Genomic DNA, 22,952 nt, shown 5'->3' on the forward strand with positions numbered 1-22,952 from the left:
GTTCAACGATATGCTCTGGGTGGTCGCACAACTGAACATTTTTCACCGTTACACTTCCGTCAGCGTCACTCATGTCATCGTCTGCCCCAAAGTAGAAGTGCGTGATCTCCCCGTTCTCCCTGCTCTTCGGCACCTCGTTTTGCCCTTCCTCAAGCGTCAGTGACTCGCCGTTAACGTAGAAGAAAAACCTGTCATCCTTGAGTGTGAGAAGCACGTGGTATTGTTTATTGGACTCACACGCGGGGGCGTGCACCAACCTCCTCTCCCCAGTTCGGCTTCTCACCACCCACTTATTCTCGCTGCTGCACAACAATCCAAGGCGGTTGCGTGTGCTGACGGTGCCGTCAAACTTCATACCAAACATCGAGGCATTCTTTTTCAGCTCATTGACGGTTACTGCCGCCGCAAGAGAAAAGTTGTAGTTGGCGAAGTGGTGCCGCTGGTTCGGCCCCTGCTCGCCTAAGGGCTACCTCGCCCACGAATTGGCCCCGCTGAACATAACGCTGTCCTTGGCCTTCGTCGCGCCATGCATCGTTGCGCTCACGCAGAGATACTCGTCGTTCCAGTGGGTGGCAGAGTTTCTATCGGGCAAAAAGCCAACCGGCTTGGAAGCGCCTCACGCACCGCCAACACCCGAGGACCCGCAGGGCTTGGAGGAACCATCGCCCAGATTATTTCTCTTTACCGGCACACTCTCCCGAGCTCGCAGTTCCGCCTTTATCTGCTGTAGCTGCGCAGGGAGCCCCGTTAGAAAAAAAAGGCGATTCCGTACGTGGTAGCTTGCGTGTGGTAAAAATGTATTGTTTTGGCAAACGGCAAGGCGCCGCTATGGCGTGCGTCTCTGCATCTAGAATCGCTCCCGCGTCGAAGGCGCGCGCGCCGTCGGACCACCCCAAGCAGAGCCTAACGACCCCAGGGCTCCTTCCGCAGCAGAACCTACTGGGTTGGTGGCCGACATCGCTTTACTCCCATCAATTTCCGCAGTGGCGAATCTGCCTTACTTGCCGGCCCCCTTGCGTCGCGACGCTTTGGCCCACACACGCGAGAGTTTCCCGAGCGGCCCTGTTCTCACAATAACAATGGGCAGAAATTCCTTGACGCAGCAGATTGCGGAAATACCAAAGCGAAAGATTAATCTCATATCGTTGTTATCTGATGACATCTTGCTTCTTCGACGCCGCCCTAGACTCGCGAACCGCGTGCCAACAAATCTTTTGCGAAATCCGAACTTGAGGAGGGTGGTGACGGAAGGGCGAATTTGTTCGTTTTTTTTTTTGTTGCTGTTGGTGTTGGCGGGGGGTTTGGGTGGATGTTTAAATTAAAGGTGTTGGTGGTTGATGTGTTGGCGTTTTTCCGCCTCATCTTTCGTGTTGCCACCTGGAGTCCTCAGTGGTATGGTGTTTTTTTTGTTGTACCTCAATTTATTTAGTTATTTTACTTTTTGAAGGAGATGAAGGAAGTATTTGATATGGACGTTACTCAAGATGGACATAATGATACAGTGAATGGCGAGAAGTTCCAACGGAACAGGTTGAGTGATAACGTGTCTGTTGGTGACTCTAGTGAAAAGTTACATTGTCCTGGGGTCAAGTCGGCGTCTTGCTCCGGTGATGACATGCGAACCAAGTCCCAGATGACAATAGCTGCAAATGACCTGATTGATGTCAAAGGGGATAATTCTTTGCTACCTGCCGTATGTCCTGAAAAACGTGAACAATGCACTGGGCCTAAAAAGTATAAAGAAGAGTTGGATAAGCTTGGGAAACAACTGTTGATATTAACACAAAGATTAGACGCGGAAGTGAATAGCAAGAAGTTGGTGGAAGATAAATTAAGCATGGCAAAAAGCACAATTGCCACACAAAAAAGAGAAATTTTGTTGCTTCAACGCCAACTTCAGTCAGGTCCTAGCGAGTTATCGGATCGAAGGTTAGAGGCTCCTCTTCGAGATATAGCTCTTTTGAAGCCAAAGTTAAGTGGGTTAGGGGGGGCGGAGAAGGTTTCTCAAGGAGGTGATGCTTCTCAGTTACAAACGAGCTTGTGTAGGGTGTCTGCTGAAAGAGATGAGTTGTTGAACTGTGTAAAAAAGCAAAGTAAGCTCATAGAAGTCTTGAAACAACAAAAGCTGCATTTAGAAGCATCCATTCTTGCTGATATAAGTGAAAAGGAACTTGGAAAGTACTTTGATCTTGTTCGTCGATAAAAAAAAAACTGACCAATTGTGTGCATCTGTGTGTGTGTGTGCCTTTTTCATTGTTATTTTATCATCGTTAGTATTATCATAGTTATTGTTCTTTTTTGCCTCGATTGCCTTTGGGTCGCTTAGAGAAGGTTGTTGTTGTTGTTTTGTCTTTGTGTTGGGTAAATACATATTGTTTTGTATTGTTACATGTGCGTGTTTTGATTAATTTTTGCACCGATGTTTTTTTTTTGATTGTTTTTATACGTTGAAGGCAATGGCGTGTGTTACGGGGGATGATACTGGCTTAGTTAAAGTGTGGGATGTTTCAAGAAGTTTGGGCGCCACTGTAGCCTTTTCCTATGGTGAACAAAGCAGAAAAAGAGGTATTGCTGCTATGTGTTGGATGGATAACTCAACGACAAAACTTGTTTTTTCTATGAATGATGGAGTTGTTTCGGTGTTGGATTTAGAAGAACGCGTTTTGATGCAGTCGAAGAATATGCGACTTGTCGCTGGCTTACCTAGCGGTCTTGCATTTGTGAAGGAAAAACTTGTAATGGCGTCTAACGATGGCAAAATATTAATTGCTGATGAGTCATTTGAAGGTTCGAATATCTTTGAATGTAATGGCCCCGTCGAAGCGTTTCATATTCATCGAAAATTTGGTATGTTTGCTATGGGAGGCAAGGATAATGATCTTTGTGTGTATGATGTTTCTGCACAAAACGTTTCGGTTCCTGTGTTTAAGGCGAAAAATGTGCGGGATCATGTTTTGGATGTGCCATATCCTGTGTATGTGGCTGGAGCATGTATCATTAATCCGTTTGTATTCTGTACGACAACAGCCTATCATCAAGTTCGTTTCTACGATCGTCGAAGTAGTGAAAGGCCGGTACAAGAGTATCAGATTAGCCGTGAAATTGGGCGTAGACCAACTACGCTAATGCAGTGGAATTGCAATAAATTTCTTATAGGAGAAGCAAGTGGGGATATACATTTGTATGACACACGGCGTGGCTTTGCATCTAGAGCCAAATTGCGAGGTGGTGTTGGAAGTGTAAGAAGCATGACAAAGCATCCAGCTGGTCACCAGCTTCTTGGTGTTGCGGGGTTGGATCGCAAAGCACGAATATATCATGTCCCGACAGGAAAATTGTTGATGACAATGTATGCCAAGCAAAAAGTGTCGAGTATTCTTTTTGATAGGCATTTACCGCTTGCAGATAATATGGGGGCCTTCAGTGGTATTGCAAACTCAAAGCAACCGAGTAAATTTTCTACACTTGGTGATGAGGTGTGGGATAACATGGATCCTGTGGTGGATGACATCAATGAGGGAACTATTTCCTTGTAGGCAAACATAATATTGAAGATAATTTAAGGTTGTAAAACGTTACATAAGTGTTATTATTATTATTGTTATTATTATTATTATTATTATTATTATTGCCATGAGATAATTTACTGTCCACGTATAACTTGAAAAAGGAAAACACACTGGATAACGAGGAATATATATATTTACATCTTTTATTCTTTGTTTTTTACGACGTTGTCAAATAATAATAATAATAAAAGCATCTACAAGTCATAATGGCTTCTTGCCGAACAGGACGGCTTCCAATGCCGGACGATCCACTTTTCAATCCTACGCATATGGGTGGTCTTCGGTCAAGTGCGCGTATTGCAGGAGTTGGATTACTCGCTGTTATTTGGATCATGTACCAGAAGCTTCATCACTCGCACCACTATATTACATACAAGGGTCCCGACAATCCGTTTGCTCGTATTCGTCATCGTCGGTACCCTGGCGGAGGTTTCTTTTTTGGATGGGGTAACAATGGGTTGAATCGTGATTGTGGTCTGAAAGAATGGGAATGCTGGGCGGGATACACCGGAAAAGAGTATACGTATTAGGTATTTGTATTTGTGCAAGGAAAAAAAAAACGAAAAAACAGTACTTTGTATTTTTTTTTTGCACTATAAGGATTTTTTATTTGGTTTTCTTTTTTTTTCTAGCATGAGGATAGTAGTAGTTGTGTATTTAGGATGACGTAGGGAAATTATTTGCACCTTTTTTTTCTTTTCGATATCTGTATCTGGTGGAACACAAGTAATGCTATTTTGCTGAGCACATATATTTCTCATTCTGTTTTTGTTGTGCTTGTGGTTGTTGTTTCTGTGAGTGTATATTACAGTTAGCATCGTTTATTCAACTTAAGAGTTAATTTGATTTTATTAGGGAAGTTTATTTGCTAGCGTTTTTTTTTATGAACTGCCAGCGGCGCGGGAGAGAAGAACATGCGCCGGCTCCAGTAATTCGTTCCGATGCAGAATGCTGGCGTGTTGTTCGAGATTATTCCCAACGCATTTGGGGCGAGACTTGGATGTACGGTGGACCAGCAGCTTATTTTTCCTTCAATAAGAATTTCCGTTATTACCTTTGAGCGATATTTATTGTGATTGGTTCTGTATGGAGATGATGTGAATTGCTTTACGGCTACATTTTTGTTGTAGCCTTGTTATAAACGTTTATATTATATATATATATATATATAATATTTTCTTTTTGATGCGATCTTTTTTTTTTCCAATGACTGTGTCTTTATAGCATGTTATAAATATATTAAATGTGCGTTTTTTTATTTATTTATTTGTCTTTTTGTTTGTGTTTTTTTTTATTAAGATTATAAGTGTAGTCATGGAAGTGTGTATTGATGATGACTCTCCCTTGTTTCTTGGTGAGTATATTCGATCAAATCCGTCGTCTGCAATAAGTGCACGATGGGTATTTGAACTTCCCGATGAAGAACAAGGAGATTGTATAGCAAAAATGGTTGAAAACGCAGCGTATCAGGAAACCTGGCTATCGTATTTTGAATATGCAGCAAAAAAAGAAATTCCAGTAACTGAGGATATAGCGTTAGAAGCCATTCATGCAGTTGGTCTTGATCCTTGTAGTGCGCCTTTATGGTTAAAAGTGGTTGAACTATGTTCGAGTGAGGAAAAAAAAAGGGAACTATTTCAACTGGCGCTACGGGTGCCCTTGTATCAACAAGGTCTGGTCTATCAGACATATAAAATGTTTGAGTCAGAAGTGGCCAAGCAAAATGGACACAACATGTCTAGCTGTCTGTCACTATCTGAAGTTATGCAATATTCCAAGATCTTGGAGACAGAGCCTAGTTGGCCTGATCGTTTTGTGGATGTGCAGACCACCAAAAGCGATCGTAGAGACGCAGTCATTGCCCAATGGAATAGTTTATTGCAGTTTATGATTGAAAAACATGAAGAGTTTCACCTACCTAAAGAACTTCAGTTGAGGCGGATTGAGCTTGCATTTCGTCAACTATGTAGTCAGTTTTCTCATGCAGATGTGTGTTGGTATGCGTATGCATGTTTTATGGCTGTGGAATTGAAGGATGATATACAGGCTCGGGAAATTGTTGAAAAGGGGCTTTGTTGTATTGGTGACAATTCTATTGCTCTTTGCTCCTTAAAGGCGTTATTGTCCAACTCTGAGCTTGAATCCGAGAATACATTAAAAGACCTGTTGAAGGAGGGAATACTTGTACAAAGATTGTATGCAAATACAGCTAATGAATCCTTGAAAAATAGAAAAAGGTTTCGAGATATTGGTAAAACTGCAGTTGCAAACCGTATTAGCGATTGGATATTTTATCATCAGTGGGCTTCCGCAGAGCAGTGTGTTTTGAAAGATGTGCAGATGGCTTCAAAGGTGTATGAGAGAGGTATACCTTGCGCTGCAAAATCTTTGAAAGATGTTGTATTGCTGTCAAATGAGGCGGTTACGCATCATCTTTGGCGACGGGATGAACGCGGAGTTCTTGGATATGCAGAGCGCCAAATTGAGTTGCTCTCCTCTTCGCAGCATGAGGGATTGATACGGGCTAGTTGGAATCAACTTGTTCGTGCTGAGTCCATTTTGGGCTTGCCTTCGCTACCAAAAACACTCCGAAGGCGCGCAGAGCATTGTGTGGATGTTGCAAGTAAATCAGTTATTGAGCGTTACCATGTAGGTAATTATATCCCTTGTTCTGATGAGGATCTTGATTGGCTTGAATACATAAATGACCTCTTCAAGGCTCGCAAGGAGGAACAAGAACCTGTTTTTGAGGGGGTAACACCGTTGAAGCATATGACAATCGCTACAGATTTGATGACTCGTTCTAGTCCTGTTTTACCAGATACATATTTATGGAATACGTTTGAGATGTGCCCCAACCGTGAAAATTCTTCAGCAGCAGAGGACGCCGATGAAATTGTTGGGTCCCGAACACTACGAGGGAGACTTGTGTACAAGCTAAAAATTGATGATAGGACAGAGGCCCGACTAAAGCGCGAGGCGCAGTTTCGCCAAGAAAAGAAAGTTAAAGATATGGGTAGCAAGGCACTCAAGGGTCCACATTCTGCTCTTCAGGCGTTGGTTGAAAGACTAGAAGCCAAAAACTGGAATTCAACTCAACTAAGGATGTGCCTTGTTCTTAATGCTGAGTGGCTTATGAACACACTCACTCATGGGGAATTGGATCTGCGCAGACGGCGTTCTTAACCTCGACTGGGAGAATGATGAATAAAGATGTCTCTCTCTCTCTCTCTCTCTCTCTCACTCTCCCCCCTCTACAAGAAGCAACAAATATAATGTGTGTGTTAACATGCATACACAAGTGTCTAATATATACATATATGCATTTATTTATGTATCAGAGATGAAAGCCATCACATTTTTTTCCTATTTTATTGTATCTCTTCTTTGATGCGTTATTATTATTATTATTGTTTTTTTTTTCTGTTGTGGTTTTCTGCTGTGTTTCTTTGCGATTTCTCACAGTGAGAGAAAAGAGAAAGCGATAAACAAAACTAGTGACAAAGATGCGGAGTGACGCCCTTCGTGTTTTGGGAAGAAGTCCCTTTGAGAACATAGCGCCCAAGACGCGCCTGAGGCAACTGTTGCAAACTCATCAGGGTCGAGATAAACTGTTTAAGGTGGTGCAATATTTTCTTAGGTTAAGACTCTCGATGGATTCGGTGAATTTCAACCTCAACTATGTTCCGGGTGCAAAGTTCACTGCCGTCGAACGAAACTTGATGACCATTGTGAACGCCCGAAGGCTGTTTCGTGTGGGGCGCTTTGTTGGAGAATTTGTCAGAATGCGGTTGACGTTGATCAAGTGCGCCGAACTTGTGTACATTCCGGTTCAGGGTGGACAGTGGCTTGCCTCTTTCATTCAATGGCAGATGCTGTGCGATATGTTTGCTCGAGCCCTTATGTGTGTAAAGTCCTTGTGCGAAGATATCGCCTTTCTCACACAAAAAGGTTTTTTTAACAGCCAAGTAGCGGACCAGCTTATTAGTGTGGCCGTTCGGTGTACGCTTCCAGTTTTTTTAATTGATCTCTTTCTAAACACACTCCGGTTATTCCAGGGAATTCTTGATGCGTCACGGAAGTCGGATAAAAAAGAACTTTTGCTTTCAAAAGATTCCTTTTCGCTCTTGTCAAAGTACGACCGTGTGGATAAGCTGCGGCGATGTATGAGCAGGCCCAACCCTCTGGATAAGGGCCAAGTGGATGATGCAGAAGAGGAGGAGCTACGAACGGCAGAAGCGGCACAAGAAAATGAGATTGTGGTGAGCTCCTATCAAGAGTTGCTCTGGAAGGATTTTGAGTTACACTGGGTTTTTGTTACGGAGCTAAAGTTGCTTCTTGACCTTTTTGTAGCCTTGTCGAATCTGAACCACTGGGATAGTCTTCGGGGCCTGGTTAGTATGGGAGGCCTATGTTCGGGGCTTTTGTCTGTCTACAGAGTCTGGACCTATGGACGTTGATACTGCAAGGATGAAGAGGAAATAGTAAGAAGAAACTGTTGCGTATTTTTTTCTGGGTATTTGTTTATTTCACCATGGTATATATATATATATATATATATTGGTTTATGTTATTCCTATTTGTTGACTGTGTGGGGTACGCTTCTTGTTGCGGCAGGTGACATTTTTTTTTATCCTCCCATTGATATCACCACTACACATAACCACAGCTATTGCGGTATATGGCAATGAACTCTGTAAAGACACAGAGGGCCCAGAGGGGCACCACCCCCGTGTCCTCATTGGTATGTGTCAGGCGAAATGAGGGGGATTGGAGGAGCACATTAAAAGTCTTTGTCGAGGAGGTGGCTCAACTAAAGGGGGAAACGGACGCCCTGAAAGCCACCCGGGCTGCTATGGAGGCCTCGTGGCAGAGGATTGTGGAAAAGGTGGACCTGCTCACCGATGAGAATCGTTCGTCGCAGCACACCCTGCAGTCTTTGCTGGAGGAAGAACGACAGAAAGCGCTCGCGGTGATAAAGGAAAAGAAAGAATTACTTGCGAAAGTGAAGTGCGTTGAAGAGGCGTGTGCCTCCAAGGAGAAGGAAATACATCGACTGGCTGAGATGTTGGAGACAGAAAGGATTAAGCATAGCGTTTCGGTGGCCTTGCATGAGAAGGCACTGGAGGAAAGGAAGGCAGAGCACCAGGTGGAGCTTAGTCTGCGGGAGAAGCGACTAGAAGATATGCAATTTGAGCTGCAGCAGCAACTGGAGAGACATGAAAATGAACTTCTGGCAAAGGATGCATTATTAGAGGAAGAGAGAAGCTGGAGAAAACGGCAAGAAAGATCGGGCATAGAAGACTCCTCGCATTTGCTTCAGACAAAGGGGGCGGCACCTGCATTTAGACACTCTTTAGAACCCGTAACGGATGTTGCTGATATTTCCTCCAATAAAACCCTCATGACGCAAGCAGCGTTGGCCGTGTTTGCCGATGACTATGCCACTCGTTGCGTCCCGAAGAAGACTCGGTTAGAGGCGGCTCGGCAACGGCAGCGGCGATGCAACGGGAAACGCAAGGGGGACGATGTGACATTGATTTCGCTTAACAAGCTGAACGATCTTCAAGAAAACTTCCGTCTGTAGAGTGGCCTTCTCTGGCGTGTCTTTATTTTCTTTGTTTTTTTTGTTGTTGTTGTTATAGTTGTTTTCCCTCCCTCAGATGTATCTTCTTTGGTTCCCTAGATGCTGCATGTGGGTTGTATTGTTTGTGCGTTTTACATCTTTCCCACTTATACGCTACTGCTCCACAGGGTTACTTCATAAACAACACTACCTGTAAAGGATGGCTTCGGCATGAACTTTTTTTGCTTTCTCTCTCTCTCTCTCTTCTTGACTAATCCTTCAAGTGATCTGATATGTCCGCTGTTCTTGCCGTGGCTGTCCTTGCACTCATCCTTGCGGGTGTTTTGCAATGGCAACGCAGGTCAGTCGAGTTTCGCCCCCGCATACTTGGCGATGTTCTCCTTGTATTTTCCCACCCAGACGATGAGGCGATGTTTTTTTCGCCGTTGTTGGAGCACCTGAAACGATACGACGTGAAGGCCCACTTTCTTTGTCTTTCAAATGGAAATTATGAGGGTCTGGGTGCCGTTCGCGAAAAGGAGCTTGGCCTTAGCGCGCAGTACTTGGGAGTTCACCGAAACAAGGTGAAAATAGTGAATCATCCTGCCTTGCAAGACGGGATGCAGGCATCGTGGGATGCAGCATTGATTCGTCAAGAGGTGATGTTGTACCTTCAAAAGGCGAAAAATGTACGCACCGTCATCACCTTCGACCAGTGGGGGGTGTCATCACACCCGAACCACATCGCAGCCTATCACGGGGTTCGACTGGTAAAGGAGTGCATGCCGCCTGGGATTGTGTTTTTGGGTTTGCGTACTAGAAGCCTACTGGGTAAGTACAGTGGGGCGTTGGCGGTCGTTCAGTACATGACAAATATTGGTTTGTCGAGTAAAAAGCAACCGCTTGTTTTTATTATACCCCCTCTCGCGTCCTTGACGAGTTTTTTTGCACTACGGCTGCACAGAACACAACTAGTGTGGTTCCGCTATCTTTTTGTGGCATTTTCGTCTTACACCTACGTCAATGAGCTGGAGGAGCTAAAAACGCACTAAAGATACGTTTTCTGCGGAGCGAACGTGGAATTTGAAGAGCTGCGGATGTTGGCACGTGGAGTGTGTTGATGGTGAAGGAATGATGCCTGGCTTCTGGCGCTGTTGCTATTGTGGGGAGGGGATTGAAGTGATGATGTGGATGCTTCTTTTTATGCGTCTTCTCTCTTGTGTGGGCAGGGATGAAGCAGCATGTGTTTAAGCCACCAGCAAACTGGAGTAAGTTGTATGCCAAGGTAAAGGAAATTCGCGAGACGTTGAAGGCTCCCGTCGATACGGTGGGGTGCTCGAAACTGTTCGATAAATCCGCATCCAATGAAACGCGGCGGTATCATATTTTGCTTGCACTGATGCTTAGTGCTCAGACGAAAGACCACGTGACGGCGGAGGCAATGCGTGTTCTTATTCAGCATGGATGTACTCCCGAGTTAGTGTCGAAAATGCCGGAGAAAAAGCTTAATGAGTTCATTGCTAAAGTGGGGTTCCACAACACAAAGGCAAAGCATATTAAGGAGGCGACCGATACCATTTTGAAGAAGCATCAAGGGATGGTGCCGCGTTCCTATGCGGATCTCATTGCCTTACCAGGCATTGGGCCCAAGATGGCTCATTTGTTCCTCCAGGAGGCCGATGGGGTGGTGCTGGGCATTGGGGTGGATACCCACGTCCACCGCATCAGCCGACGCTTTCACTGGGTCCCATCAACAGTGAAAACACCGGAGGACACACGAAAGGCACTTGAGTCTTGGCTCCCACGGGAGAACTGGGGTGAAATCAATGGACTACTTGTGGGATTAGGGCAAACCATATGTACTCCGCTGATACCGCATTGCTCGGAGTGCCCGGCCGCCGCGTTGTGTCCCAACGCGTTTAAGGAGACGAGGACGAGTGGAAAACGAGAAAGGCTTCCTTCTGACATTGAAGACATTGGCACGGTGAAAGTTTGTAAGCGTCGTGGACGTCGTTGATCCCTTCTTATTCTTTTTTGCTTGATTCCAAATACATACATACATTCCTTACACACACCATATTTCTCTGTATTCGTCTAGTTTTGGTCTTGTTATATTGTTCTTGATTTACGTCCTACCTTGTCTGTCTCCTCGTTAGATGTCAACAGTGATTGTTGTTCCTTCCTTTGACTGATAAGAACTGCTTTGAAAGCAATTACTCACTGTCAATCAAGATGTCCTTTGACTCCCCGTATAACCGTAATGTGTACATTGCAAGTCTCCCGCCCAACTACACGGATTCGGAGTTACACGCCTTGTTTGCCCCCTTTGGGAAAATTTTGTCCACAGCTCTTGTGAAGGACAAGAACACAGGGCTCTGTAAAGGTTACGGATTTGTGCTGATGGAACGCTTCCAAGATGCATACAATGCAGTGATTGCTCTCCAGGGGCACAGTATTGCCCATACACGTGTGCAGGTGCGCCTGGCCCGACCAGAGGCGTCAGCAAAGCGAGTTTGTCCCCTTGTTTATCAGCAAGCCTTGATATACGATGCAGCGTCACCGACGTATTTATTTTTGCTCCCCCAACCATACATATTGAGCCAGTGATGTGTGAAAACCACCGCAGCTGAAAGGAAGATAAAAGAAAACCAAGACCTTTTTGTTGCTGCTTCTTTTATGTGGGTGTGTGTGTGTTTTGTTTTTATGAAGGACAAAGCTTACAAAGAGAAACAGTAAACTGCTGTGTTTTCCCTACTCCATTTTATTTCCCTTTTTGTGCTGTATTTGGTGATTTACTTTAGATCCCACTCGCAGACACAATAACGCACTTATGGAAACCAACTACTTAAAATTTCAACGCCAAATATGGTCAATATCCAACAACACATGCGCATCCCGGACTTCATGAGGATGTCGTTTTCGCAGTGTCACACACAAAAAAAAAAAAATGAAGAAAGACAAATGCATATATGCATATATGTATAGGAACGCCTTCCCTCTTTGTTTGCTTATGCTTTTGCTTTGCTTTGCCGTGCAGAGCAGCACCTTCGCCAGGGAATGAGCTCCCTGTGGGAAGGGTGGGCAGTGGAGGAGAAGGGTGAACGAGAGAACATGCGGACCAAGCGAGAAACACGCGGACGACAAGCTGAAAAGAAGAAAGGGAGAGTACTTTAACAGAGAAGAAGAAACTATGTGAAGAAAAAGAAAAGTGGTATACGAAAGAAAGAAGGAAACAGCAGGTATAGGGAAGAGGAAAAATAAAAGAAAGAGGGAGAAGACGTAACGAGATGTTTGGCCTTTTTTCTTTCTTCCGGCACTTTTATTTTGTCTCGTTTTGACTTTCTTGTTGTTGTTTTGTTACTGTTTGAAGAATTCGGTGCGGGCGGCGGGGGGGCATGCGTAAACGCAGCGGGTGGTGTTCTTATGTCTTGCCTCTCCAAATTGGCACACGTCAACTTCCTTTTCCTTCTCTTTCTCGTCGGCTGTGTGTGCGGCTGCAGTGTTAGGAATGGGCCCTAATAGACAGCGGAAGACGAGGGAGCCGCATCGTGGTCGCGGAGGGCGTCGCCCACCCGCACCGTCGGCGCCAGCGGCAGCGGCTCCTTCCATGCTCTCTCGCGCCGGTAGGGATATGATCATTGATGTCCTGCACCACGCCGCGACTGGAGGGGCGGTGCCGGTGCCCGAGAAACACTTTGACGCGAATGCGGGAGGACGAATAACACTTCAACGCAACACGCCCTTGACTTCGCCAGAAATCCTGCAAAGATTGTACGAGGCGCTTGGCTTCCCACCGGATCTCACCACCCAGTACGTGACAGATTTGCAAGACGACGCCAGGTTTCCCACATTCTCTTCTCTCACTGAGTTGCTTGCCGAAGACGGTCCGCACCAGGCTTTTTTGGTAAGGAGTTGCCTTGAGTTGTTTTACTGCATGTTGTGGTACTCTCGGGGAGATGTGGAGACAACCATGACCGCTGAGGAGGGTGACGCCGTACTGGAGGATGAGCTTGACACCATACGAAGTCTCTTTGATGAGAGTTTCTTGGGCGTAAAAAACTTTGACGAAGATGATGTTGAGGATCGGCATATTTACTTTTCGTTCTTCACAGAGAGCGGGGGAAGTGTGGTGGTCTGCGTCAGCGTTCCTTATCATTACCCTGTCGATCCCCCGCTTGTCTTTGTGCAGCCGCGTGGGAAACTGGTGGGCGCATTACCCACCCTCGGAGTGTTCCGCGCAGACACGAAGGAACTACCGGCCGCTTCGCGTCGCTCCATACTTGATGCTGCAGTTGAAGCCATTAATGGGCTTGCAGGGGAGGGGTGCTTGGTGAGTCTGGTATCCTCGTTGCATGGGGCTATCTCGTCTCTTGAGCACATCCCCAATTCCACGAACAATCCACACGTGACGGAGGAGCAGCAGGCGGTCAAGGAGGAAAAGGTCAGCATCGATGTACAAAGAAAAGCGTTTGCAACCGCCTTAACAGCTGCTCCGGGTGTAACCGTAGCATCTAATGAAGGTCCTCTTGTGCCGTACGCTATGCCGGAAAGAATTGGGCTTACAACAGTTGACTGCACTCAAAATGAGGCCGATCGGGTGCGTCGAGAATATTTAAAGTCAGACAAATCGCTTAATACCAAACTTAGTGCAGAGTGGGATGTTCTTAAGAACACTGGAACGATGAAAACGGCACGTGAACAACTGCCTGCGTTTCAGGTGCGTGAAGAACTCCGCGAGACCCTTTCAAGGCATCAGGTTGTTGTTATTGGTGGAGAGACGGGGAGCGGAAAGACGACGCAGATCCCACAGTACCTGTATGAATTTATGTGTGAAGCAGGTATGGGGGGTTCAGCGAACATCGTCTGCACCCAACCGAGAAGGCTTGCTGCAACGTCTGTGGCTCTTCGCGTTGCTGAAGAACGCGATGAGGCAGTGGGAGGCGTCGTGGGTTACACGATTCGTCTTGAAAGTTGCGTGTCACGACGCACGCAGATTACCTATTGCACGACAGGTATTGTGCTGCGACGCCTACAGGTGGAAAAGTTTTTGGGTTCTGTTAGCCACATTGTTGTGGACGAAATCCATGAACGTGGGGTGGATACCGATTTCTTGCTGATCCTTTTGCGTGACCTCATTCAACGACGATCCGACCTCAAGGTGGTACTCATGAGCGCCACGATGGACTCTGAATTGTTTGCACGTTACTTTGGCGGAGCTCCTGTCATCTCGATTCGGGGTCGTACGTATCCGGTGCAGAATTTTTATTTGGAGGACATCATTCCCATGGTTAGTTACGTCCTCGAGGACGGCTCACCGTACGCCAGGTGGGAGGTAAAAGGAAAGGAACGGCGTCGTAATACGAGAAAGCAGGCGCTAGTCATTGATCCTGAACAGATTGAAGAGGCACGGGAGACGGAATGCCAGGAGCAGGCTCTCGCTGGGCAGCTTCACGTCTCCCAGAAAACGCTGGAGACTATATCAAGAATGAATCTTGACGTGATCAACTATGAGCTCATTGAGAGTATTGTTTTGTACATTGACGGTGTTCTGAAAGTGGATGGAGCTGTTTTAATTTTTCTTCCTGGTATGGCGGAGATGATTCGGTGTGTGGAACAGCTGAAGTCTAATCCGCGGTTGTCGAATAGCTGCTTGATGTACAACCTGCATAGTTCTCTGGGTTCTTCAGAGCAGCATGGCGTGTTTCAACGACCACCTAAAGGGAAGCGAAAAGTTGTGATTGGCACAAACATCATGGAAACTTCCATTACAATTGACGATGCCGTGTTTGTCATCGATAGTGGGAAGGCGAGGGAAAACCGCTACGACGCCAGGAAAAGTTTGTCACAATTGGTGACCGTCAACGTCTCCAAGGCCAACTGTCGTCAGCGCCAAGGGCGCGCTGGACGCGTACGGGAAGGGTTTTGTTTTTGCCTATTTACTAGTGCCCACTTTGAGGCGTTGGATGATCATCAACTGTGTGAGATGCACCGCGTGCCTCTTGAGGGCCTTATCCTTCAAATCTACTCGCTTGATTTGGGAGATGAAGTGGAGTATCTTCAGAAGGCGCTTTCGCCGCCTGAGGAACATGCTGTTCGAAGCAGTGTGAGAGCGCTAACGACTCTTGGAGCCTTGACATTTGATAAGCGTCTAACCTCCCTTGGTCACCACTTGGCAAACCTGCCCTTGGATGTACGTATAGGAAAGATGATTATCCACGGGGCAATTTTGCATTGTGTTGATCCAGTTTTAACAATAGCGGCCTGTTTAGCTGTGCGGAGTCCGTTCCTGTCTGCAATGGACTACCAAACTGAAGTGGAAGCGGTACGAAGAGCTTTTGCAGGGGAATATATGTCGGATCATTTAGTTTTTTGGTTTGCCTACGCTAGTTGGATTGCCATGCAACATAAAGAAGGTACTTCTGCTGCGAAGAAGCTTTGTGCACGGTACTATCTCTCTATACCGACATTGAAACAAATTCAGTCCACCAAAAGACAGTATGAGCGTTACCTCTACGAAGCAGGATTTATTGAGGAAACCCCTACCCAGTCATCGCATGACCGATTTTTGTACAACCCTGTGTTAACTCTTGACGACCGCGTGTATGAATCTGGTGGAGAGCGATTTAATGCTAATGCGGGTAGTGTAAAGTGTATTCTCTCATGCGTTGTGGCCGGCCTTTACCCGAACATTGCACGCGTCAAAACTGGTGCCAGTAAAAAAGGTGGTACATTTGTCAACATGACCACATTCGATGGGTTGGAGGTGCTGATACACCCCTCCAGTGTTGCGGGGAAGGCGAAGACATTTGCCTCCCCGCTTCTTGTTTATGTGGACAAGGTGAAGACCTCTGCCACGTTCCTACGAGATGTGTCTATGGTGACCCCTCTTCACGTTATACTTTTCAGCGGCGGTGGTTTGGAGTATCTTCCAAAGTACAGTGAGCTTGTTGTGGATGACATAACAGCATTTAAATGTGGGAACGAGGATGCCACCTTGCTGAAGCATCTAAAAGATCAGTTGGACTCCGCCCTCAGCCAGAAGATAAACGACCCCACACAGAGCTGGGAATCCACCAGCAGTGTAGTTGTTCGGGCGATTCTCAGACTTCTCAAGGATGACTTTGAGAGCGTGCGTCACATGACTGTTGTGGACCACCGACGGCCCCGCCCCTCCTTGACGGCTCCGTTGGCCCCGCCGGAGCCCTCTGAGACTGAAACGCACAGAAAGAAGCAACTGTGCTTCGTCTGCGGGGAGGCAGATCACGTAGCTCGTTTTTGCCCGCGCAAGACGGCATCACTGAAAGGGGGTCCAAGTACACGGTGCTTCGTCTGTGGTGAGTGGCATCACCCAACGGAGTGTGTCTTGGTGTCCCCCATTCAGTGATGCCTACAACGGTCGCAGGGCCACATCACGCGGCCCATGCAAAGGGTAAATTAAGATCAACAAGAACAATAAGGTGGAATGAAACAAGTCTTATCCCTCTAATCCCCACCCCGCATGTGCTGGCGAGTAAAGAAGGCGGCGGTAATGGCAATAACAGAAACAAGGGGGAGGTCTTGCTGGCGCGAGTTATATCCGTCGTGTGTGCTGTTAATCCCTCTGAACCTTCTCCTATCTTTTTTTTTTTTTTTGCTTTGGGTGTTTGGGCCTTCTTCGTGTGTGTTGGGTGAAAAAGGTGTTGCAAACTGCACCGTCAAAAGGCTACCACCAAACACAAGCGGAAAAACGGGAGTATGGGAAGCCCAACAACAACGGATATGTCCGAGCTCGGATGCAATATATATGTCGCCACACTTCCCCTGGACTTTGACGATCGGCAGCTCTTCGACCTTTTTGCGCCATATGGGTCTATTAACTCCGCTCGAATCATGCGCAAGAAAGGAACGCGGGATTCAAAGGGGTACGGCTTCGTTTTCTACAAGAACGCCTCCTCGGCTGAGCTGGCTATTGGGAGTCTCTCCGGCAGCGTGATTGGGGGCAAGAGAATTCAGGTGCGTCTGGCGCATCCTGATGCCTCCGCAGCGTACAATAGTCAACACACACCGAAAAGCAGCAGCTCAACTCCTGGCTGCCGTCCCTTGCACTCGATGCATCAACCACCGCCATCGCCGCTGCAGCTGCAGTCACAGCATCCGCCCCTCGTCTCACCGCCGTTGCAACCGCTAGTGCCAGCTCCGTCAACAAATCCGCCTATGATAATGGCAACAGCCCAATTCCCCACACTCTATCCAACGATGTACCCAGTTGCTATTCAGCCTGCCATTTCGCCCCCCTCAACACCTGCCGGGCACGGCGTGTTTCCTCCACCATTAATGCTGGTGCAGCAATTTACTCCGCAACCGCAGCAAGTGACACCACAGACAACGTTTTACGTGTGTTTGCCAGAAAGCGGAATACCAAGCCCTGCTATTATGTGAAGAAAAGGAGAAGAACACAACAGTAAAAATAAAAGGGGAGGGAAAAAGGGATGGGGGGAAGTAGGGGTCCTTTTCAATCGCTTTCTCTCGCTTTCTCTCTCTTTCTCTCTCTCTATTTTTGTGTGTTATAGTGCTTGGACTTGCGTCTGGTAGTAACCCTTCTTTCCCATTCGAAGGACACATCAATTCCTTTTTTTTCTTTTTATATATATATATATATATATATATGGCGTTCTTGCGCTTAACTATTGCCTTGTGTGAAAAGAAACGGGAAAAAAAAGGAAAGAATAAAAAAGTGAATGGGCTTTAAAGGCACAAATTATGGCAGCGGCCCTGGAGAGACGAGGAGCCGCAAATTAAAGAGGCAAATGACTGCAGTACTGAAACTATGTCTTTTTTCCCCCTTTGTTTGTTTGTTTGTTTGTGTCGTTCAAACCTTTGGTTTTGTTTTTGTTTACTTGACTTGGCAACCTGCAGAGGACCTCTCAACACTCACTGCTGCGTGCATTTCCCAAAGAAACCGTCCCGGAAGAACGATGACGGGCAAAAAGGAATCCGTGAGAGAAGAGGTGCGAGGATCCAGAAACGGAGGAGACGGCCGTGCATGTCACCCCCTTCCTCTCCTTCTGGTTTCTTCTTTTTTTTTTATCCCTCTTCCTCTTCTCTTCTTGCTCGTTGTTTTTCTTTGTTGGGGCGTTGACGGCCTTCGCCCAAATTGATTTGTTTTGTCAATATATTTTTAGCGTTCGCACCAGTGCGATATACGCTACTTCTCTCTCCCCCCAGCCATGCTCGTATGTGTACGTGTCTGCGTGTGTGGGAGGGGGTGGGAGGAATACACTTTCATACGACTGAAGGAGAATAGAAGGGCCAGTTTCTTTGTTGCTTTTCTATTTGCATCAGCTGCAGGGGGTACATGCTTATATATGGATATACATGTATCATTATACGTACTGCTGTTGCATCTCCACATATATAGACAAGCGGAACTTAATGTTGCAGATGCATGCTGCCATCTATATTGAGTGACCGTGTCTTGCTCATATTGTGGTTTGCTTTTGGGCCCGTTTCTTTTTTTTTTATTGAGAAGGTTTGCTTGCTTTCTTTTGCTGATTGTTCTGTAAATGAGGAAGATCTAAGGGTGTGAGGATATACTGTGCGTGACACAGAGAAATATATATGTATATGTATACGAGGAGCTAGAAGGGATCTATCTGTTTTTGTGTTTTGTTTATTTATTTGTGTGTTTGTGGATGTGTGTTTTGTTTTTGTTTTTGCGTCTGCGATGACGGATGTCTCTGCAGCAGCCATGTGCTGTGAAGAAGACGACGCGTAATATGTACATATGCGCAATATAACACGACAGGAGTGAGTGAATGCGCGGCATGCAGAGTGCACACGTGTTGTGTTGCGGCATGTGGCGTCGCAGCTGTCGAGGGAGCGGGGGGGGGGAATGCGAGGGGAAGCACGAAGAGAGAAAGAAAAAAAAAGACACATATATTAAGCTTTCTTTTTTTTTCTGCTCCCTGCACGAGTGTTCCTGATGGATCTGCATATACATACATATTGAGATGTGAGTTTTTGTGCAGGTGCAGGTGTCTGCGTCACTTTTTTTTTAGCAGTGAATGTTGTATTCGGGATGGGGCCGAATGGACGGAGAAGAGGAGGTAAAAGGAAGGGGGATAGGGTGACAAAAGACATGAAGAAGGAGGGGAAGAACATGTGTGTGGCGTGTCTGGGTAAATGGTGGGATGAAGCTTGAAAAGAGAAGGGGAGCAAACGCGGATTTGTGCATCGAGGAGAAATGGGTGCGCCTTTCCTCAGCTTAGCCCTGTTTTTTCCGTCGATTCTGCTGCGTTTGCTTGCTTTTATCTTGTTATGTGTGTCCTCTTTACGATTCCCTTCCTCTGCGCTTTAACTGTTATTAAGCTAAGAGGGCCTCTTGGCAAAGTCCTCTCAAAAATACGTTTCAGGGCCTTATTGCATCTCATTCCCTTTCTCGCATCCTTTACACCCACTTCTCTTTATCTGTCTCTGCCTCTTTCTATCTATCCCACAAGGAGAATGCAATACTCCCTTATGTACTGCATCGTAAAAAAAAATATGTATGTTTTGTCTGGAGAGGGTAAATATATGTGTATATGTATATGTTTATGTGTATGTGTATGTGTGTGATTGAGTGGGGGGGAAGCAGGACACAAAATCGTTATCTTGTACACACGCGCCTATACATAATTGGTAATCTGTCTGTTTATTATTACTGATATTGTTATTATTATTACCACTATTATTACTGCTACTGTTACTGTTCTTACTGTGACTATTACCATTGGCAGTTACATCTGAGGGGGTGGAGCGGGTGGCGATCATGTTAATTGTCGTCGTACCTCCTCAGGGGAATAAAGGCTCAGGTGTGTGAATGGTACATACGACACACGAAAGCCCATGGAAGCGGCTGTGGATGGGGCAACCCACCGCCCACAGTGAATGCTAGAAAAAGATATCCTTGGAGTTTTTTTTTTTTTTCTATATTTTCACAGTGTGGGTGGGCACCTATTTGCATTCAGGCTCCCACCCACACTGTGATCATATGCATACACATATGCACGCGAATTGAACCCCCCCCCCCCCCCTCCCCCACAATTGGTTTTGTCTTTGAGAATAAAGAATGTTATGCTAATTTGTTCTTGTTGTTGTTTCTATATTTTTCTTTCTTGGCCCATTTGTGTGTGTGTGTGTGTGTCTATACGTCTGTATGCCTATTGTGGGTGGGTTGACTATAGTTGAGTGACGGGGGCAAAAAGTAATAATAGAAGCAAATGCCTGAACACAGGCCTCATTTTCCTCTTCTAAGTTTTGTTTTTGCCTTTTTGTTTTATTACTGTGTACCGCTGTTCTGCCTCATGCTCGCTTTTCCACTTGTTGTCTTTGGTAGGTTTTGCTTTATTAAAATTTAATAAGATGTTTCAACAGCAGCAACGTAATTCCCACCCTTCTCCTGTTGAGGTGGCAAGGGGAGGAGCTTCGCGGGCATCCGACCCATGGGGGTTCCCGAGTGAATGCGGCTCAAACACGTTGATGACATACTACACCGCGTCACTTCCCCCTTCCGATCCGCCCATTGTGGATTTCAGTGGCCAATTTGCCGGAGATGCCGCTTCCTCGTTGCAGCCTTGTAGTGGCTTTAATCCGAGTCCCGTGACCACTTTAATTGGTGGCGATCCGCCACGTGAGGACCCGAAATCGGCATATGGGAGAAATATTTATGTGGCCAGCCTTCCAGCGGATATAACCGATGAAAGGCTGAGGGCTCTCTTTGAGCCCTTTGGAAAAATTCTCTCTGCCAAAACGATGTCCCGTAAAAATGGTGCCTGTTGCAGCGGATACGGCTTTGTTCTGTTTGAACGTTCGGCGGATGCTGCCCGGGCTCAAATGGCGATGATTGGACACATTGTTGATGGTAACCGGATTCAGGTGCGTCAGGCCCGGCCATCGGCATGCCAACAAATCCTGAACGTTACGGCCTCGAGTCGAACCAGCAAACTGCCTCCAAAAAACACGCAAATGTTGTCAGCTCCAGTGGCTGCTGCAGTGGTTCCTTCTGCTTGCCCCGTACCTCCAGGGAACTGCAGCCCGCAGTACATCGCTGTCTCTCCAACGTTCTCTGTGGATACAGCATCATCACCCCACGTGCCACCCTTGTCACCACTACCGCAGCTCCCCCTTATTGTGCCACAACCGCAACCACAACCTTTGGTCTGCTTTATGTTGCCAATGCCCGTTACAAGTAATTTTTGGTAGTATGACGCCCAGTGGTTTGGATATTGGGGGGGGGGGGGGATTTGGGGTACCGTTTTTCCTAAATACCAAATACCAAAGGTGTGTGGGGGGGGGGGGGGGGGGATCTATGGTTCCTTCACACATGTATGCGTGAGCGGGGTCACACACAGTAACTGCAGCGTAAAGGAAGCTGTGCCGAGCAACGAAGCATGGGAAAAATTTTTTGTGTTCTTGCCCATTACTTTTTGTGTTCGATTTCATTTTGATTCCGTGGGCGGGACACATCAGCAATAGAATTATCCTATTTTATTGATCCTCGTCACTGTGTTCCCTCGAAGTACATCTGTTTTCATTCTATTTCCACCCAACTTCTTATTGTCTCTTGCGGTCTTGGTGTTCCATGAAATTTGTTTTTACCACGTGTATGTGTAGGCTTTTTTGTTTTAGAGCACAGTGGGAAAAAAAAAAAAAACTCTGCGATCCGATGAGGCTCAATGGGTGATCACGCTTTTTATTGAAATCTTCCCCTCCCCCCGTGTCTTTATCCACAAAATATTTTTTTTTTGTCAATGCTACCCCAATGGAAGGTGGCGAACGTAGTACTTTGTTGTTGTTGTCTTTATTTTACTTTTTCACCCTCAACTCTTTTATATTGCCCACCAAAGAGAGTGGGGTCTGGTGGTTGGAGGGGGATCCCAAAAGACTGCCACGTCTTGGGTTTACAACGGCAACTCCGCTGTCATAACTATATGCCCTTTGAATTTATTTGTTCATATATATATATATATATGAGTGTGAGTGCGGTGGATAAATCCCCATTCATGTGTGAGGGACGTTAGGCGCAATGAAGCTAATTGTGAAATTTCATATTGTGTACTTTCTCTCTCCGTGCGTGGGAGCGGGAGGGACAAGGCAGCAGCAAGACGCATATTTGGTATCACAGTTTCTTTGTTTTGTGCGTGGAGGAAGTTGATTTAACCCCCCTCTCATACGTATATATATACATATATATACGTATGTTTGTATGTACAATATATATGTGCATACACCTCTGTGCTTATTCCACTCTTGCATTCTCTTATTGGTGTATATATGATACTTGCACCCTGAACCACCGACTTGTGGTTGCCTGTGAATGAATGCGCATACTCATTGGTGGTTAGGCTCATTGCGGTAGTAGGGATCTACATACGTGGGTGGCCTACCTGAGAGGAGGCGGCCGGGCAGCCCAAACCGCAATTGGGCTGACGACCACAGTGTTTTTTGTATATATGTAAATGTAGGGAGAGTGTGCGCACTTGTTTGTGATTTTCAATGTATGCGTAAACTCGACAAATTATGGAGATACATCGCTTTGAAGGGCGTAAGCTGCTCCAACGAATAAGCACTGCTTTTTGGGTTATTATTATTATTTACTTGTTTTTTTGTTTTCCTTGAGGGCTAGCAAGACAGGTGAGATGCATCGCGGAAATGGCTGGGGGTCTATGGAATGTAAAAGCCCAGCTTCGGCTGAGGCTACGTTTCTGGAGACTTCACCCTTTGAACAGGGGGGGGGGGAAAGACAAAAAAAAAAGGAAGGATCAGCTTTGCTATTTTATTTTTGGGTTTTTCCCCTACTG

General features: G+C 46.2%; 13 protein-coding genes across 13 annotated transcripts, besides 30 other annotated features; 12 read left to right on the forward strand and 1 right to left on the reverse strand.

The window, feature by feature from the left end:
- Window positions 1-364, reverse strand: TraAM80_05561 (trans-sialidase; the record flags this gene model as incomplete). The annotated part of the gene is made up of 1 exon (XM_029382435.1): window positions 1-364. A coding segment is annotated over one exon (364 nt), but the record flags the coding sequence as incomplete, so codon positions are not given.
- An 894-nt stretch (window positions 365-1,258) lies between these two features.
- Window positions 1,259-1,350: a microsatellite.
- A 100-nt stretch (window positions 1,351-1,450) lies between these two features.
- Window positions 1,451-2,203, forward strand: TraAM80_05562 (uncharacterized protein; the record flags this gene model as incomplete). Its single annotated transcript, XM_029382436.1, has 1 exon — window positions 1,451-2,203. One exon carries the CDS (start codon window positions 1,451-1,453, stop codon window positions 2,201-2,203), a length of 753 nt encoding a protein of 250 aa, XP_029237691.1.
- Window positions 2,204-2,220: 17 nt separating this feature from the next.
- Window positions 2,221-2,244: a microsatellite.
- An 8-nt stretch (window positions 2,245-2,252) lies between these two features.
- Window positions 2,253-2,299: a microsatellite.
- Window positions 2,300-2,331: 32 nt separating this feature from the next.
- Window positions 2,332-2,360: a microsatellite.
- Window positions 2,361-2,456: 96 nt separating this feature from the next.
- TraAM80_05563 (ribosome biogenesis protein NSA1) lies at window positions 2,457-3,536 on the forward strand (the record flags this gene model as incomplete). The annotated part of the gene is made up of 1 exon (XM_029382437.1): window positions 2,457-3,536. The coding sequence occupies one exon, from the start codon at window positions 2,457-2,459 to the stop codon at window positions 3,534-3,536; it is 1,080 nt and encodes a 359-aa protein (XP_029237692.1).
- Window positions 3,537-3,586: 50 nt separating this feature from the next.
- Window positions 3,587-3,630: a microsatellite.
- Window positions 3,631-3,740: 110 nt separating this feature from the next.
- Window positions 3,741-3,757: a microsatellite.
- Window positions 3,758-3,775: 18 nt separating this feature from the next.
- On the forward strand, window positions 3,776-4,099 carry TraAM80_05564 (uncharacterized protein; the record flags this gene model as incomplete). Its single annotated transcript, XM_029382438.1, has 1 exon — window positions 3,776-4,099. One exon carries the CDS (start codon window positions 3,776-3,778, stop codon window positions 4,097-4,099), a length of 324 nt encoding a protein of 107 aa, XP_029237693.1.
- Window positions 4,100-4,322: 223 nt separating this feature from the next.
- Window positions 4,323-4,365: a microsatellite.
- Window positions 4,366-4,715: 350 nt separating this feature from the next.
- Window positions 4,716-4,744: a microsatellite.
- A 75-nt stretch (window positions 4,745-4,819) lies between these two features.
- Window positions 4,820-4,865: a microsatellite.
- An 18-nt stretch (window positions 4,866-4,883) lies between these two features.
- On the forward strand, window positions 4,884-6,755 carry TraAM80_05565 (uncharacterized protein; the record flags this gene model as incomplete). Its single annotated transcript, XM_029382439.1, has 1 exon — window positions 4,884-6,755. One exon carries the CDS (start codon window positions 4,884-4,886, stop codon window positions 6,753-6,755), a length of 1,872 nt encoding a protein of 623 aa, XP_029237694.1.
- A 30-nt stretch (window positions 6,756-6,785) lies between these two features.
- Window positions 6,786-6,817: a microsatellite.
- Window positions 6,818-6,964: 147 nt separating this feature from the next.
- Window positions 6,965-6,990: a microsatellite.
- An 85-nt stretch (window positions 6,991-7,075) lies between these two features.
- On the forward strand, window positions 7,076-8,029 carry TraAM80_05566 (uncharacterized protein; the record flags this gene model as incomplete). The annotated part of the gene is made up of 1 exon (XM_029382440.1): window positions 7,076-8,029. One exon carries the CDS (start codon window positions 7,076-7,078, stop codon window positions 8,027-8,029), a length of 954 nt encoding a protein of 317 aa, XP_029237695.1.
- Window positions 8,030-8,086: 57 nt separating this feature from the next.
- Window positions 8,087-8,107: a microsatellite.
- Window positions 8,108-8,130: a microsatellite.
- Window positions 8,131-8,154: a microsatellite.
- Window positions 8,155-8,250: 96 nt separating this feature from the next.
- Window positions 8,251-9,156, forward strand: TraAM80_05567 (uncharacterized protein; the record flags this gene model as incomplete). Its single annotated transcript, XM_029382441.1, has 1 exon — window positions 8,251-9,156. One exon carries the CDS (start codon window positions 8,251-8,253, stop codon window positions 9,154-9,156), a length of 906 nt encoding a protein of 301 aa, XP_029237696.1.
- A 31-nt stretch (window positions 9,157-9,187) lies between these two features.
- Window positions 9,188-9,219: a microsatellite.
- A 161-nt stretch (window positions 9,220-9,380) lies between these two features.
- Window positions 9,381-9,403: a microsatellite.
- A 25-nt stretch (window positions 9,404-9,428) lies between these two features.
- TraAM80_05568 (N-acetylglucosaminyl-phosphatidylinositol-deacetylase) lies at window positions 9,429-10,187 on the forward strand (the record flags this gene model as incomplete). Its single annotated transcript, XM_029382442.1, has 1 exon — window positions 9,429-10,187. One exon carries the CDS (start codon window positions 9,429-9,431, stop codon window positions 10,185-10,187), a length of 759 nt encoding a protein of 252 aa, XP_029237697.1.
- A 179-nt stretch (window positions 10,188-10,366) lies between these two features.
- On the forward strand, window positions 10,367-11,152 carry TraAM80_05569 (endonuclease III; the record flags this gene model as incomplete). The annotated part of the gene is made up of 1 exon (XM_029382443.1): window positions 10,367-11,152. One exon carries the CDS (start codon window positions 10,367-10,369, stop codon window positions 11,150-11,152), a length of 786 nt encoding a protein of 261 aa, XP_029237698.1.
- A 215-nt stretch (window positions 11,153-11,367) lies between these two features.
- On the forward strand, window positions 11,368-11,742 carry TraAM80_05570 (RNA-binding protein; the record flags this gene model as incomplete). The annotated part of the gene is made up of 1 exon (XM_029382444.1): window positions 11,368-11,742. The coding sequence occupies one exon, from the start codon at window positions 11,368-11,370 to the stop codon at window positions 11,740-11,742; it is 375 nt and encodes a 124-aa protein (XP_029237699.1).
- A 391-nt stretch (window positions 11,743-12,133) lies between these two features.
- Window positions 12,134-12,165: a microsatellite.
- A 287-nt stretch (window positions 12,166-12,452) lies between these two features.
- Window positions 12,453-12,501: a microsatellite.
- A 241-nt stretch (window positions 12,502-12,742) lies between these two features.
- Window positions 12,743-16,519, forward strand: TraAM80_05571 (putative RNA helicase; the record flags this gene model as incomplete). The annotated part of the gene is made up of 1 exon (XM_029382445.1): window positions 12,743-16,519. The coding sequence occupies one exon, from the start codon at window positions 12,743-12,745 to the stop codon at window positions 16,517-16,519; it is 3,777 nt and encodes a 1,258-aa protein (XP_029237700.1).
- Window positions 16,520-16,869: 350 nt separating this feature from the next.
- On the forward strand, window positions 16,870-17,553 carry TraAM80_05572 (RNA-binding protein 5; the record flags this gene model as incomplete). The annotated part of the gene is made up of 1 exon (XM_029382446.1): window positions 16,870-17,553. One exon carries the CDS (start codon window positions 16,870-16,872, stop codon window positions 17,551-17,553), a length of 684 nt encoding a protein of 227 aa, XP_029237701.1.
- A 77-nt stretch (window positions 17,554-17,630) lies between these two features.
- Window positions 17,631-17,667: a microsatellite.
- An 89-nt stretch (window positions 17,668-17,756) lies between these two features.
- Window positions 17,757-17,781: a microsatellite.
- Window positions 17,782-17,957: 176 nt separating this feature from the next.
- Window positions 17,958-17,978: a microsatellite.
- A 189-nt stretch (window positions 17,979-18,167) lies between these two features.
- Window positions 18,168-18,239: a microsatellite.
- Window positions 18,240-18,768: 529 nt separating this feature from the next.
- Window positions 18,769-18,830: a microsatellite.
- An 848-nt stretch (window positions 18,831-19,678) lies between these two features.
- Window positions 19,679-19,727: a microsatellite.
- A 78-nt stretch (window positions 19,728-19,805) lies between these two features.
- Window positions 19,806-19,884: a microsatellite.
- Window positions 19,885-20,171: 287 nt separating this feature from the next.
- Window positions 20,172-20,192: a microsatellite.
- An 85-nt stretch (window positions 20,193-20,277) lies between these two features.
- Window positions 20,278-20,327: a microsatellite.
- A 187-nt stretch (window positions 20,328-20,514) lies between these two features.
- On the forward strand, window positions 20,515-21,354 carry TraAM80_05573 (RNA-binding protein 5-like protein; the record flags this gene model as incomplete). The annotated part of the gene is made up of 1 exon (XM_029382447.1): window positions 20,515-21,354. The coding sequence occupies one exon, from the start codon at window positions 20,515-20,517 to the stop codon at window positions 21,352-21,354; it is 840 nt and encodes a 279-aa protein (XP_029237702.1).
- An 84-nt stretch (window positions 21,355-21,438) lies between these two features.
- Window positions 21,439-21,456: a microsatellite.
- Window positions 21,457-22,105: 649 nt separating this feature from the next.
- Window positions 22,106-22,123: a microsatellite.
- Window positions 22,124-22,326: 203 nt separating this feature from the next.
- Window positions 22,327-22,372: a microsatellite.
- Window positions 22,373-22,952: the final 580 nt, after the last annotated feature.

This window comes from Trypanosoma rangeli, assembly GCF_003719475.1.
Source record: "Trypanosoma rangeli strain AM80 chromosome Unknown Tra_15.4_contig_00184, whole genome shotgun sequence".
NCBI classification, from domain to species: domain Eukaryota; phylum Euglenozoa; class Kinetoplastea; order Trypanosomatida; family Trypanosomatidae; genus Trypanosoma; species Trypanosoma rangeli.